Source organism: Ruditapes philippinarum, unplaced genomic scaffold (genome assembly GCF_026571515.1).
Source record: "Ruditapes philippinarum isolate M1 unplaced genomic scaffold, ASM2657151v2 ctg43_1_1_1_1, whole genome shotgun sequence".
In the NCBI taxonomy this organism is placed as follows: Eukaryota; Metazoa; Mollusca; class Bivalvia; order Venerida; family Veneridae; genus Ruditapes; species Ruditapes philippinarum.
This window is the reverse complement of record NW_026854262.1, coordinates 117078-133672: the sequence shown is the minus strand read 5'-3', so window position 1 is coordinate 133672 and position 16595 is coordinate 117078. Positions and strand designations below refer to the sequence as shown.

Here is a 16595-nt window from a genome sequence, read left to right as displayed (position 1 = left end):
TGTTTCTATTTTAAGTAAATTTGTTGAAAAAGTTCTTTAAAAGTGATCACAGTGAACAGACAGACAGACGGACTGAAGGACAGTCTAAAGTTATTTTTTAAATATCCCTGTTATCAAAATATAACATTTTAAAAGCAAAATTTAAAAAAAAGGAGATAACGATGTCATACATGATGTGAGTGTAACAAAGAACAATTAGTAATGAAGGTATGAATATTGAATATTTATTTTGAAATTGAAGTAAATGAAAGTTAAAAGAACAAATAGGAAAAATTAAAAGTTTAAGGAGGAGATAATTCTGGAAATATGGATGCTAAATTTATAAACCTTGTCATATTATAATGATGTGGGAGTTTGAAGAAAATTCTATCATGATTGAAGAAGTTGGAGTAAAAATTACCAATTTCTCAAAAAAAAGTCTAAGTTCAAAAGGGGCATAATGCTGGAAATAGTCTTGCTAGAGTATTGAACACTCACAAATGTTGAGTGATAATAAGAAACATTTATATGAAGTTTGAAGTAGATACGTTCAGAAAAAAAGAAGTTATTAAAAAAAACAATGTTTTTTTTCATGAAAATTTTAAGTTCAAGGGAGGTAATTCTGATAAATTTTGTGCTAGAGTTGTAAACTTTGTCACATATGATGTGGTTGATGACTAGCAACTTATTTTTAAAGTTTGAAGAAAATACCTTAAGAAATAAAGAACTTATAGTGAAAAAACTTAAAAACTAGAATCAGAAATCTTGAAATTCAGTCTATTTGTTGCCATAGCAACCAGAATTTTCAACACAGGAAGATAAGAAAAGGATGTGCATAATTTCCATACTGCCATCTACCCATATGTCAAGTTTCATAAAAATATTTTCAATACTTTTTGCGTTATCACTGGATCCAGGTTATGTGTAAAATCTGCCATATTTTCAGTCTATTTGTTGCCATAGCAACCAGAATTTTCAGCATAGGAAAAAAAGAAAAAGACGTGCATAATCTCCATACTGCCATCAATCCATATATCAAGTTTCATAAAAAATTTCAGTACTTTTTGCGTTATCGCGGGATCCAGGTTATGTGTAAAATTTGCCATATTTTCAGTCTATTTGTTGCCATAGCAACCAGAATTTTCAACATAGGAAGAAAAGAAAAAGACGTGCATAATCTCCATACTGCCATCTAACCATATACCAAGTTTCATTAAAATATTTTCAGTACTTTTTGTGTTATCGCGGGATCCAGTTTTGTGGACGGATGGACTGACTGACGGACGGACAGACGGACGGAGGGTAAACCTAAAGTCCCCTCCGGTAAACCGGTAGGGGACTAATAAACCGGTAGGGGACTAATAATGTGAATACACTACTGTCATGTACATTTGTTGATATAGGAAACGGAAGCAAAAATATGAGCATGCGCCGCGGTAAGGTTATTCCCAGTTCTAATAATAGACTATATTTAATTTTGTACAAGGTAATTCCCGGGTCATGCTGTCATTTTAATTTTGATGCGTGCATGCAAAGATATCATTGAAAATATGCAAATAATCGTATTGATCTTTAAATATAATTGTTAAATAAAGTTTTTGCATTAAAAATGATTTATTGTTTTATCTAATATAACAACATTATGAACGTAGCCGTTGTTATTAGCCTGGATGATGATTGATGAACTGATGTTTTAGATTAACTACTGAATACAAAAATATTTGTGTGTAACTAACAATCAATTTCATAAACAATATGTCTAGTTCATTATGTTAACATGACCTTATACAAGAAGTAATAATTAATTAATGTATGAGCTTGTTTGTCTTTTCTGATTGATACATTTTTACCATTTTTAAGTCAGGACAAGTAAGTCTTAGGTCAGGGCAAGTAGTATTAAAAACTACTTGCCCATAAGGACAACCTGATTCAAAAGTTAATGTCTAGGCCTGCCTTATTTGACCTTATTGGTCATCATTGTTTTTCTCAAGTTGACAAACTGATGCAGACGAAGTGCAAATGTAGTGACCTCGTTAAAATTCTGAAAAATACGCATGGGACGACGAAATTATGTACCTTGTAACCGATATCTCGCTAAAACCGATCTCGTTATAAACGATAACAAGAGCCACCGCCGGGCGGGGGCAACGCTCGACTTTTTACTTTTTCTAAACGCAAACATAGAAAGGTTTGAACATATCTTAATGTTTCCTTTTTATAAATTTAGTTGGTCTGTCTTGTCACATAAGTTTTGTTTATATATTTTGTATATATATATGAATAGAAACATTAAGCAAATTTCTAAAAATAGCAACATTACGCAATTTCTTAAAATAGCAACATGACGCAATTTCTTAAAATAGCAACATGACGCAATTTCTAAAAATAGCAACAATGTCGCAATTTCTAAAAATAGCAACAATAATGCAATTTCTAAAAATAGCAACAATGACGCAATTTCTAAAAATAGAAAAAATGACGCAATTTCTAACAAGAATGTCGAACGACACATATACCCCCCTTTCTAGCCATTGACTCACATAATTGATAATTTTATTACATAAACTTGCCAAAAATGGGTACATGGAAGTGTTCAATTATGGTAAAATCAACGGAAACCATTTTGACATTCAAGGCCCATGTGACATTGACCTTTGACCTAATGACCCCTAAATCAATAGAGGTCATCTACTTCTTATGACCAATAACTAGGTGAAATATGAAGACTTTGTGATGAATACTTTTCAAGATAATCAGCGGAAACCCCTTTTGACATTTAAGGCCCCTGTGACCTTGACCTTTGACCTAGTGACCCCAAAATCAATAGGGGTCATCTACTAGTGATTACCAATCACTATGTGAAATATGAAGACTTTATGATACATACTTTTCAAGATAATCAGCGGAAACCATTTTGACATTTAAAGCCCCTGTGACCTTGACCTTTGACCTAGTGACCCCAAAATCAATAGGGGTCATCTACTAGTGATTACCAATCACTATGTGAAATATGAAGACTTTGTGATACATACTTTTCAAGATAATCAGCGGAAACCATTTTGACATTTAAAGCCCCTGTGACCTTGACCTTTGACCTAGTGACAAAATCAATAGGGGTCATCTAATAGTTATGACCAATCACTGTGTGAAATATGAAGACTTTGTGATAAATACTTTTCAAGATAATCGGTGAAAACCATTTTGACATTTAAGGTCCCTGTGACCTTGACCTTTGACCTAGTGACCCCAAAATCAATAGGGGTCATCTACTAGTGATGATTAATCACTATGTGAAATATGAAGACTTTGTGATACATACTTTTCAAGATAATCAGCGGAAACCATTTTGACATTTAAAGCCCCTGTGACCTTTGACCTAGTGACCCAAAAATCAATAGGGGTCATCTACTAGTTATGACCAATCACTATGTGAAATATGAAGACTTTGTGATACATACTTTTCAAGATAATCAGCGGAAACCATTTTGACATTTAAGGCCCCAGTGACCTTGACCTTTCACCTAGTGACCCCAAAATCAATAGGGGTCATCTACTAGTGATGACCAATCACTATCTGAAATATGAAGACTTTGTGATAAATACTTTTCAAGATAATCAGCGGAAACCATGTGGTCTACCGACGGACAGACCGACAGACCGACAGACAGACTGACATTAGCAAAACAATATACCCCCTCTTCTTCGAAGGGGGGCATAAAAATAGCTACAATGACGCAATTTCTAAAAATAGCAACAATGACGCAATTTCTATAAATAGAAACAATGACGCAATTTCTAAAAATAGCAACAATGACACAATTTCTAAAAATAGAAAAAATGATGCAATTTCTAAAAATAGAAAAAAATGACGCAATTTCTAAAAATAGCAAGAATGACGCAATTTCTATAAATAGAAACAATGATGCAATTTCTAAAAATAGAAAAAATGACGCAATTTCTAAAAATTAGAACAAGAGGGCCATGATGGCCCTGAGGTCGCTCACCTGTATATAGGCCCCCCACCCCCCAACATTGCAGGGCCAATTTTAACCCAAGGGCTTTTATTTGCACAAACTTGGTAGACACCCATAAGAAGATATTTCATGCTAAACATCTAAGCTCTAACTCATTGGGCTTTTTAAAAGAAGATTTTTTTTTAAGTTTTTACTATACACATATAGTTAAAAACAATGACACCCCTGGAGCCGGGCCAGTTTGACCCCAGGTCTTTTATTTGAACAAACTTTGTAGACACTAACTAGAAGATGTTTCATGCTTAATATCTAAACTCTAGCTATTTGGGTTTTTTCAAAGAAGATTTCAAGTTTTTGCTTTACACATATAAGGAAAAGCAATGATCCCCGGGGTGGGGCCAATTTTGACCCCAGGGCTTTTATTTGAACAAACTTTGTAGACACCTATTAGAACATGTTTGATGCTAAATATCTTAGCCATAGCTCTTTGAGTTCTTTAAAAGAAGATTTTTTAAGTTTTTACTAATTATGCATATAGGGAAAATCAATGACCCTCCGGGACAGGGCCAATTTTGACCCCAGGGCTTTTATTTGAACAAACTTGGTAGACACTTATTAGAACATGTTTCATGCTAAATATCTTAGCTCTAACTCTTTGGGTTCTTTAAAAGAAGATTTTTTAAGTTTTTACTATATGCATATAGGGAAAATCAATGACCCCCTGGGGCGGGGCCAATTTTGACCCCAGGGCTTTTATTTGAACAAACTTGGTAGACACCTATTAGAACATGTTTGATGCTCAATATCTTAGCCATAGCTCTTTGAGTTCTTTAAAAGAAGATTTTTAAGTTTTTACTATATGCATATAGGGAAAATCAATGACCCCCCGGGGCGGGGCCAATTTTGACCCCAGGGCTTTTATTTGAACAAACTTGGTAGACACCCATTAGAACATGTTTCATGCTAAATATCTTAGCTCTAGCTTTTTGGGTTCTTTAAAAGAAGATTTTTAAGTTTTTACTATATGCATATAGGGAAAATCAATGACCCCCTGGGGCGGGGCCAATTTTGACCCCAGGGCTTTTATTTGAACAAACTTGGTAGACACTCACTAGAAGATGTTTCATGCTAAATATCTAAGCTCTAGCTCTTATGGTTTTTTAAAAGAAGATATTTAAAGTTTTTTCTTTCGGTTGCCATGGCAACCAGAGTTCTGCATGGAATTAAATTCTTTGAACAATTTTTAAAGGTGACCACCAAAGGAACATTCCTGTGAAGTTTGGATGAAATTGGCTTAGTGGTTTATGAGGAGATGTCATTTAAAGTAAAAGTTTATGGACGGACGGACGGACGATGGACGGACGGATGCCGGACGAAAAGCGATCACAAAAGCTCACCCTGTCACTTTGTGACAGGTGAGCTAATAATAAGTGCAGAGCAGCAGTTTCAGTGCACTGCACTTATTATCAATAAGATCTGTCATTCTATGATGTTTCAAGTCCATAGCTTTCATACTTGAGGAGAAATGACCAGGACAAAAATAAAGTAAGAAAATCAACAAAGGGCAATAACTCAAAAAATAAGAAATGCAGAGTATCAGTTCTTATGCACTGCGCTTTTTCTTAATGAGATCTATCATCCTATGAAGTTTCAAGTCCATAACTTTTATACTTTCGGAGAAATGGCCTGGACAAAAATTAAGTATGAAAATAAACAAAGGGCAATAACTCAAAAAATAAGAAATGCAGAGTACCTGTTCTTGTGCACTGCACTTCTTCTTAATTAGTCCTATCATCCTATGAAGTTTCAAGTCCATGGCTTTTATACATTAGGAGAAATGGCCCAGACAAAATTAAAGTATGAAAATTAACAAAGGGCAATAACTCAAAAAATTAGGAAGTGCAGAGTACCGGTTCTTGTGCACTGCACTTCTTCTTAATGAGATCTATCATCCTATGAAGTTTCAAGTCCATAGCTTTTTTAGTTGAAGAGAAATGGCCTGGACAAAATTAAAGTATGAAAATTAACAAAGGGCAATAACTCAAAAAATAAGAACTTCAGAGTACTGGTCCTTGTGCACTGCACTTCGGGTTATTGAAAGAAGCATGCATACCAAGTTTAAAGTCAATCAGACTTATAGTGACTGAGTTATGCTCCGGACAAGCTTTAGGGGACGCCGACAACGACGCCGACGCCGCCGACAAAAGTAACCCCTTTATGTCACCTTTTCAAGGCGACACAAAAAAGCAAATCAGAGTTATGGGACTTGTGCCAATCATCTTAGAAAATCACAGAGAACAAGTGTGTGAAGTTTCAATCCATTCTCTTCAGTAGTTATGGAGATACCAGCCAGCTTACATGCAAAAACTTAACCACAGGGACGCCGACGACGACAAATGGGTGACTGCATTAGCTCGGTTATTCTGCGAATAGTCGAGCTAAAAATCCAACTACATGTCGATTACTTCCTTGTTACTAAAATTGGATATTATAAATATCTATAAATGTTCAATCGATAAGCGGAAAATCATTAACAGTTAAAATTAAAAAATTTCCCCAACTTTCACAAAGTATCAAAACTATCATCAAAGGTTTCCCTATAAATTATGGCTATAAGTTAAATTGCTTGAAAATCAGTTTCTACTTATGTTTGAGAAAACATGTTTTTTTTATGATTTTTTTTTTAGATTTATAGTTGATTTAAAAGTCATTTTTCTACCTTATGATCCCAAATATGGCACATGAGGCTTGAAAAAGGAAAATCATCCTATCAAAGGTTGACAGAAACAACAACCTTCTTCAAATAATTAAATGAAACCTTTTTAAATTCCGATCAATTTATTCATATTCAGAATAAGAAAGACAACTCTTGATTATTTTGGTTTTTAAGAGAAACAGAGTTATCTGCCTACACTCTCCTGGACATTTTACACTAACTTATATTCTATCTTAAGTTATTCAGCAAACAGTGTTGTTTACATCCTTAATTAGAACTGGCCCATGTCCACACAACTCGGAAATTATTTTGTCATCCAAATGAGGAATTTTTAAGTGACCAAACTTATTTTATATAATTAAAACTGAAAAATTGCATAGAGTAAATTTAAGAAAATAAGGGTTGTAATTGCAGCCAAATTTGAGAATTTTGATATATCAATCTGGGAAAAACCGAATTTTATGCTTATTAGGTCAGAACCGTTTTTTATTGTTTTGTTTGGGTATTACTTTGCACCAACACAGTATAGATAATATGGCGACTTTCCAGCTTAAGTGGTAAAGGAAGACATCACATGCCCTTTTATGCTTTATTTCAGACACCAACGGGCACATGAGTAGAACCACAAATGTTTATCTAACTGGATAGCTTCCTCACATTAAAGAATCCAAAGTCCCTAAATGGATTAAAAAACCAACAGACATTAGGGGCAAGTTGTTTGAAGTCTACATCAGACTCGTCTAGAGGAAAAGACAGACCAACTTACCCAGTTTCAGTGCTACCGCCATACCTCGGATGACCACCACTGGTTGGGACTGACAATACTGCTGAAGTTCTGGAGAGAAGGCGTCCTTCTTAAATTCCAGCTAGATAAATATAATATCACAAATGTTTAGGAAATGGGTTATTTACTTTGAGTCATTTGACGTTTGGAAATGCAAAGTTAAAATTCAGATGTGCAGAAATGAATTTATGATGGCCATAAGCCTTTGTGATAGGAAAGTTACTGAATACACGCAATATACAATATTGTATGATCATGGGTAAAGATGTACTATTTCAGACTTTCCAGTATAATAAGTACATAATGGATCTAAATTTTGCTGAAGCAATTTAATTGATGTCATATATTATATAATTTAGTTTATTGACATCAGTAACTTTATGCATCAATTCTACACTTCTAAGCTTAGTGCTTTTTTAATAATAACTAAACACAATTAACAGTGGTAGTACTGACATTTTCTTAACTAGGTTTAAATTTTTTTATTTTTAAGTTTTTAAATATAGTTTCAAAATTTGAAGACAAAATTATTGTCTTAGTTTTTCTGTGATGCATAAATTTTGAAAAGTTTGCATATAAATAAAAAAGCATAAAAAACATTTCTTAAAATTTCTCAGATAATACTTACATATACACTAGGTGTTGGGGGATTGAGTATATCTTTGGGGAGTGGTGGCCTGGGTGGACTTGGAGGGCGTGGCGGCGGTCTGTCTCCCAGAATACTTGTAGTTATACCAGTTTTACCTTTGAGAAAATTAGAAATGTACCGAGATTACTGATTAGTACAATCACTGTTATTTTTGTATACAAACATTTATTTTTTCATTACATGACATAGCTTGTTTTCTGTCATGTAATAGACCCTTACATATCTCTTTATATTACACATACATTAAATATTAAATATACATCGCGAGGTCATTTTAGCTAAGACATTTCATCAGAAAAATGGTCATGCGGTTAAAGGAGCTCCACGGAGGTTCAAAATCTTAAAAACATAAAATTTGAATTTCTTACAGAAAGATATGCAAAACGTAATTAAGAAATATACCCAGAAATAAATTGAAAATTGTATTTTTGTGCTATTCTTATTAGTTAAGCTGATTAAAGTGAAAAGTGTTGCAACACTTTTCAAGTTTGTGCCATTTTTTCACAATTACAATAATTATTAAGGAAAAATGGAGTGAGTGAAGGATCTGAAATTTTGCAAACAAGTATTAGGTCTAGTCTTACATCAAATAGAACATTTATTTCAAAAAAATTGTATCCAGTCCTATCGTGTCAAAAAAACCTGAGTGGAGTATCTTTAAAAAATGCAACATATGTTGTCATATAGTATAAAATTTATATCATATGGCAACTCATGAGGTATCCTATATGTACCTCATACTGATAAAAAATTGATATACATGCCATTATCAATAATAACACAAACAATTGATTAGTACTACTGATTTAAACAATAGTGTTAAATTTTTTCAAAAACCATTATCTACGTACATGTACCTTGTTATTATGAACTTTTATAAAAAAACAAAAAACAAAAAACAAACACTGATAGCATTTTGAAATTATTCATATAGATAAAAGGTATATTAACCCTCTATTTATACCAGTTTTGTGAAAGAAAAAAAACACAGCGAAATTAGCATATGTGGTCAAATTTCAAACAAACTTAAAACTAAAACCTGATCGAAATATATATATATATATATATATCACAAATAAACATATTTCATAAAGTGAATAATCAAAATCAAAAATATAAATAAGTAAGGGGGCTAAAGATGGAAAGTCAAACTTACCAAGTCCTTTACAAAATCAAAAATATAAATAAGTAACAGGGGCTAAAGAAAGGAAGTCAAACTTACCAAGTCCTTTACAGGCCCTTAAAATCTGTTCCCCAGACATATGTATATTTAATTTAGGGAGAGAGCCGTATTTGGCCGATTCTGTATCACATTTAATGACTTCACTGTCCAATTTCAGCATTTTTTCTATACTCTGCACACTTAGATTAAAATCCTGAGATGAACTGGAATGTATCCCTACACCAACAGAACTACTTTCACCAGTTCGCAAGTCAGCTGACACTTTGCTCTGACTAGATTGAATATCACTATGAGAATGCTCACTGCTCGGCGAAAATTGTTTTAACAAATCCTCTGCGATGGACGACGCCAGGTCGGGCCGCAACAGTACGTCTGTAATGTCTTTCTCATTAACATTATGCGCATATCCAGCGATTTCGATAAATTAGAATCACCTTCAGAACTCTGAGACAATGTTGATGGAAATGGAATGTTACCGTGGATTTGACCTTGGGAACGTCCAGGGTCAAACCCTGATGGCAATGGTCGTCCTTTTGAAGGTGAACTTGTGAAATTCCATTTGTGCTTGGATGAAATTGTGAGAATCGTTCAATGTTTGATGGCAAATGTCCCTGAGAGTTGGGGTTGTTTCCCCTTATTTCGGCACTGGTTCCCAGCGGAGAGAAAGGCTGCTGGGATTGAGATCCAACTTGGGGCTGGGCACCAAATATCCCTGCAGATTGGGTAGAGTTCCCCGACATCTGGCCCTGACCCTAAAGTATTTCATTAAAACATTGATATAAATAGCTATTCAAAAACAATATCTAAAAGTGTCTTTTCAATTGTTTTTTGGTCATGTCTTCTTTAATTTGAGAGTTGACTGCAAAACTGCAGTACTTATATTACATAAAGGACTTACATCAGTCTTGCAGTCAACCCTCGTTATTTACAAGTCAACATTAAACCATATCCATAATTCTTTTTATTCATATACATCAAGTGTTACCGAAGGTATGTTTATCAATACATTAGATCAAAGGCTTACAAATATTTTGCAAGTTAAAAATGAGTTTTTAAAATAAGCGTGAATATTTTTATACCATCTAGATTTGCTGAAAACTAAAATTGGTAATCATGGTAAGAATAGACACTGCCCTAAAATTATAACTTATTTTTATATAAGCCGTCTTTAATGCTTAATCTGATGAATATATGAATTTCCAGACATGTCAAACTTCCATTTTTTGACTGTCTTTTACATATATTTAAATCATACACCAACACTGTAATGGTTATTTTGGCAATTTTCCAGCTATACTGGTGGAAGAAGAACTCAAGTGCCCTTTTGTGCATTAATCAGGCACAATCAAGCACATGAGTAGAACCCTCAACACTCTGTAAGCTAACTGGAAAGCTTCCTCACTTTACTCCCCTTGCAGGATACAAACCTACAGCGGTAATTGGCAAGTAGTTTGAAGTCAATGATCTTAACCTCTCGGTCACTGACGCCTTATCCTTCCAACAGTAAAGCTGGAATATAGTTATATGACCATTCTGTGAGAGTGTGACTCCGCCCAATAATTAATTACCTGTTGATTGAGCATCTGCATTTTTGCATGCTGTTGTTGTAAATACACCTGATGTTGTAGATCCTGTAGTAACTGGCGTCGTGCCGGATCAAGGTTCGCCTGTAATACAAAATAATGATCATTTTATAACTAAGCTATCAATCTACCTCCCTACAAAGTCAAACGTTTTTCACTAAGATATAGACATGTTGTGCAAGCGGCAATAGTAATGATAATTAGGGAAGCAGCAGTGTTGTGGTCAAAGTGTATACACATTGCCTTTCAACCTTTGATTGATCTTTCATAAATTACAAATACAATAAAACTTTCACAAATTATATAAAGGATATTTGTTAAGTTCAGTGTAAGATCTGAATATTTTTCACAGAGTAAGTACCAATAGGTATATTTCACGAGTGGCGCAGCGACAATAAAATATGAACTTATGGTGTTCACGAGGTGAAATATATTTTGATCTTACACTAAACAGGGCTGCCAACAGCAAATTGCAAAATAAGCGGAAAATACGCCGGGGGTCAAGGGGGCCCCGAGAGCTCCTGGATTCTGATGATTTGGTATGCCCTAAAATCAATTTCCTGGACTCTAAATTTGACTTCCTTGGTTGCCTTTAAAGCCATTCAGAGACACTTTATCTATCTATCTATCTCTATCTCTGAGTACTGCCAACCCCTCTCGCGAGTGTTATAGGCAGGAAATTGTGCGCGTCGGGTGGGTAAGTAAAAGGTGTGAGAGAAAGTAAAAACCTGAAAATGAACATGATCAGGACAGTGAGAGACATTGAAAACTTCTAGTCATTGTTAAAATATTTTTATTAGTAAGGGTGAAAGAAAGATTTAAAAGTAAAAACACAACAAGTCAACTAATACTGTATCTTAACCACTGCCTGTTTGTATTGATCTAGATCAGGCAGGGTTTTCATCAGCCCTCAAAACAAATATCCGACATTTTGGACATTTTGACGCATTTTGACAACGGACAAGAGCGACAATGTAAACTGTAATTTGATTGGTTATTCTAAAATAGAATGCCGGAAAAGACTCGATTTGAACAATGAGAAAAGCGCTTACAGACGTACCATAGGCGGCTAGCGTAACGATAAAAGCCGAAGCGTGCCGGTTTTTGGGTACTGTATAAAATATGACGAATGAATTTATTGTCTTTGTCGAATATCACAAAAATGACCCAGGAGCTCACGAAATCCGCGGATTTCCGCGAATCCGCGGAAAATCGGCAGCCCTGACTAAACTAAACAAATATCCTTTTTTATTATATGCAAAGAAACGTTTAAAAAGACATTTTAACCTAATACTAAAATTAATGAAAAGCATGCCAAATAATAATACAATGTGACGTCATTTATGATGTCACATCTCATTAAGTTGGTTTCCAGTACTCTGCAAGCTGATATTTCACTTACAATGTCAGGGGCTTAAATTACCAAATTGATAATTTCACTGTTTAAAACAGTGAAATTATCAGTTTTATATTTCACTGATATATTTCTATAAACCACCGAAAAGCATGTAATATAACAAAGCATCTCTATTACACAAATCTAACAGGGTATTAATATAGTCACCAAACAAACCCAAGTTGTGCAGTGAACTTCAAAGATCCACAGGTTTGGATGTCATAATTTTCCTCCATAAAAAAAATTAAAATGACACGGGTAATAAACTTAAGTTAGTGCTTTAACCAAGTCTATATCATAAACATATCTTGACAGTATATAATGAATGGATCATTGAACCTTCAATCTGCTAAACTTGTTAATAGATTTGTAAAGCTTTCAATTTAGTACAGTATTTTTGAAATGTATGGGATTTCAATATCCAACAAGAGGACCATGATGGCCCTGGATCGCTCCCCTGACCCATCAACCGCATCCAAGCAATGTCTTAGACAAGCATCCTGGCCAAGTTTGATGGCAATTGAGTCAAAAATGTGACCTCTAGTGTGTTAAAAAGGTTTTCCATATTTGGGCAATGCAACCTAATTTTTGACTGGAGACGACCAATATATTCGAACTTGACCTAGAAATCATCAAAACAACCTTTCTGACAAATTTCCAGATTATTTGGATCAAAACTGGAGCCAGTAGAGTGTTAACAAGCTTTTTCTATTTTTAGCTCCTGTGACCTAGTTTTTGACCAGAGATGACCCATCTTCGAACTTGACCTAGAAATCATCAAAACAACCTTCCTGACAAATTTCCAGAATATTTGGATCAAAACTGCAGCCAGTAGAGTGTTAACAAGCTTTTTCTATTTTTAGCTCCTGTGACCTAGTTTTTGACCGGAGATGACCCATCTTCAAACTTGACCTAGAAATCATCAAAACAACCTTCCTGACAAATTTCCAGAATATTTGGATCAAAACTGCAGCCAGTAGAGTGTTAACAAGCTTTTTCTATTTTTAGCTCCTGTGACCTAGTTTTTAACCGGAGATGATCCATCTTCGAACTTGACCTAGAAATCATCAAAACAACCTTCCTGTCAAATTTCCAGAATATTTGTATCAAAACTGCAGCCACTAGAGTGTTAACAAGCTTTTTCTATTTTTAGCTCCTGTGACCTAGTTTTACACCGGATATGGCCCATCTTCAAACTTGACCTAGAATTCATCAAAACAACCTTCCTGATAAATTTCCAGAATATTTGAATCAAAACTGCAGCCACTAGAGTGTTAACAAGCTTTATCTATTTTTAGCTCCTGTGACTTAGTTTTTGACCGGAGATGACCCATCTTTGAACTGGACCTAGAAATTATCAAAACAACCTTCCTGACAAATTACCAGAATATTTGGATCAAAACTGCAGCCAGTAAAGTGTTAACAAGCTTTTTCTATTTTTAGCTCCTGTGACCTAGTTTTTGACCGGTGATGACCCATCTTCGAACTTGACCTATCAAAAACATCAAAACAACCTTCCTGACAAATTTCCAGAATATTTGGATCAAAACTGCAGCCACTAGAGTGTTAACAAGCTTTTTCTATTTTTAGCTCCTGTGACCTAGTTTTTGACCGGAGATGACCGATCTTCGAACTTGACCTTGAAATCATTAAAACAACCTTCCTGACAAATTTCCAGAATATTTGGATCAAAACTGCAGCCACTAGAGTGTTAACAAGCTTTTTCTATTTTTAGCTCCTGTGACCTAGTTTTTGACCGGAGATGACCGATCTTGGAACTTGGCCTAGAAATCATTAAAACAACTTCGTGGTCAGGTGAGCTAAAAATATACATGGAGACGCACAAACCCAATACAGCAAGGTAGATGAGATTTTTTTCTTATAACAAAGAATTTATATCAGTTTGTACGTAAATGTGACATTGATGCTAGTTATAGATGTGATCATTCAATGATATATTTGGATTTTTGTTTTGTTCCTGGAAAAGGTTTATGGAAATTTAATAATTCTCTTTTAAATGACATTGAATTCCTTGATATCATTAATAAGGAAATAGATGAAATAAAATTGCAATATTGTTTACCTGTATACAATATAGATTATGTTTTGAATATAAACAATAAAGATATAGACTTTGTTATTAATGATGAACTTTTTTTAGAGACACTTTTAATGGAAATTAGACGTAAATCCATTTCTTATAGCTCTTTTAAGATACATATGAAAAAAAATTATTTGAAGAAATTATTTTTCTAGAACAAAACTTGACAAATGATAATAAAGACAAACTTCTACAGATGATTTACAAAACGAATTGACTGAATTAAGAAACAATAAAATAAAGGGTGCTATGATTAGGTCAAGGTCACAATGGATTGAATCTGGAGAAAAAACTTCTAATTACTTTTTAAATTTAGAGAAATCACATTGTTCAGCTAAGACAATACCTTTTCTGGAACTTGATGATGGAACTTTTATTTATGATCAAAAGGATATACTTAAAGAAACTAGTGCTTATTATGAAAACTTATACAAAAATATAACTTTGAATGATTGTAATATTGATAGAGAATTGAGAGATTGTGATACAGTCAAGACTGTCATTATTATGCGACTTTCCGAGAGATCTTCAAAAAAAGGTCACATATGACAGGGAGTCTCTAAATACAGTCTCAAAGAAAATTAAAGTTAAATACCATCTATCTGTCTATATACCATTGTGACTTAACATACATAACTGTGTGAAGGAATAATATCTAACCAATTGCAAATAAACATGGGTATTTGTAATTTTTTTTATGTAAGTAAAATAAGAATCCATGTAAAACAAATATAATTATATTAGCATGTATATCACATAAAATTTAATTTTATTTTTTGTATTAAGATTTAAATTGAATCTTTATGGTATAAATTAACTGGAATTTGATGCATTCAAATCCATACTTGTAAAAGTTAAACATATCGATATCCAAATCTTTCTCTGGTTTGGTATCAATACTTTTTCCGTATTAATTATGTAGCCATAGAAAGGTTAATTAAAAAAATGCTGCCTAAAATATCTTCCGTTGGCACTCTTTAATGAAACTAAAAATGTGTCATCATGCCACGGATGCCCCGCATGCAGCCAAAATTTCAGATGGTGCATTAATTATTTTTTTCATTTTAAGTTCAAAGCCCTTAAAACTTTTCAATGTTAACACAAACCATTTTCATACAATGTTCAAGGCACTGAAATTATTCAGTCTTAACCTTTTAAAAATAGCATATTGCATATTTGTAGCCAAAATAATGGCTTAAAGTATGAGCGCTGAAACTGAAAGTTCAAAATTTTTCCAACATTCAGGAAAGATAAGTTTGTCTAAAATCATTGAACCCAGCCAAATTCAAACTTAAACTGCTTATTCCTAAGATGTATCTACATTATTTTCAAAGTGAAAGGGCCAAAAATCATCAAACCATGACTAAATTCCAACTTGACCTGCCAATTCCTTTGACATATCCATATGTCAAATTTAAGTTGAATATGTAACACTGTTGGGTAAATAATGAACAGAAACTGTAAATTTCATATTATTTTCAAAGAGAAAGGGGCATTACTCTGCCAAAAATCATTGAACCATGACCAAATTCGAACTTGGCCTGGGCATTCCAAAAACATATCCATATGTCAAATTTGAGTTGAATGTGTGTACAACATTGGGGAGATAATAAACGGAAACTGAAAATTTCATATTACTTTCAAAGTGAAAGGGGCACAACTCTGCCAAAAATCATTGAACCATGACCAAATTTGAACTTGACCTGCGCATTCCTTTGACGCATCCATATGTCAAGTTTGATTTGAATGTGTTGTACCTTTGGGGAAATAATGAACGGAAACTGAAAATTTCATATTATTTTCAAAGTAAAAGGGGCATAACTCTGCCAAAAATCATCAAACCATGACCAAATTCGAACTTGACCTGTATTTTCTCATGACATATCCATATGTTAAGTTTGAGTTGAATGTCTTGTACCGCTAGGGAGATAATGAACGGAAACTGAAATTTCATATTATTTTCAAAGTAAAAGGGGCATAACTCTGCCAAAAATCATCGAATTATGACCAAATTCGAACTTGACCTGTATTTTCTCATGACATATCCATATGTCAAATTTGAGTTGAATGTGTGCATCCGTTCTTAAGATAATGAACGGAAACTGATGATGACGGAATGACAGAATGACGGAAGGATGGAAGGACGGAATGACGGAACAGGGTAACACTATATGCCCCGGCCATTACATGGCGGGGGCATAAAAAAAATCTGACACAAGCTTAATCCAGT

At 34.0% G+C, this 16595-nt stretch overlaps 1 protein-coding gene across 8 annotated transcripts in view; it reads right to left on the bottom strand.

Annotated features, from left to right (window-relative positions):
• The window catches only part of LOC132739560 (lysine-specific demethylase 6A-like), a 115165-nt gene that overhangs the window by 29489 nt on the left and 69081 nt on the right, over positions 1 to 16595 (bottom strand). For all 8 annotated transcript variants that reach the window (XR_009627024.1, XR_009627026.1, XR_009627025.1 and 5 more), the window contains exons 2-5: positions 10854 to 10952; positions 9325 to 10037; positions 8082 to 8197; positions 7436 to 7535 (exon numbers count right to left, since the gene is read on the bottom strand). Coding sequence is in view for 5 of the 8 variants with exons in the window: in XM_060727272.1 (XP_060583255.1) it covers positions 7436 to 7535; positions 8082 to 8197; positions 9325 to 9445 (337 nt within the window). In the remaining 3 variants the exon portion in view is untranslated. The remainder of the gene's footprint in view (positions 1 to 7435; positions 7536 to 8081; positions 8198 to 9324; positions 10038 to 10853; positions 10953 to 16595) is intronic.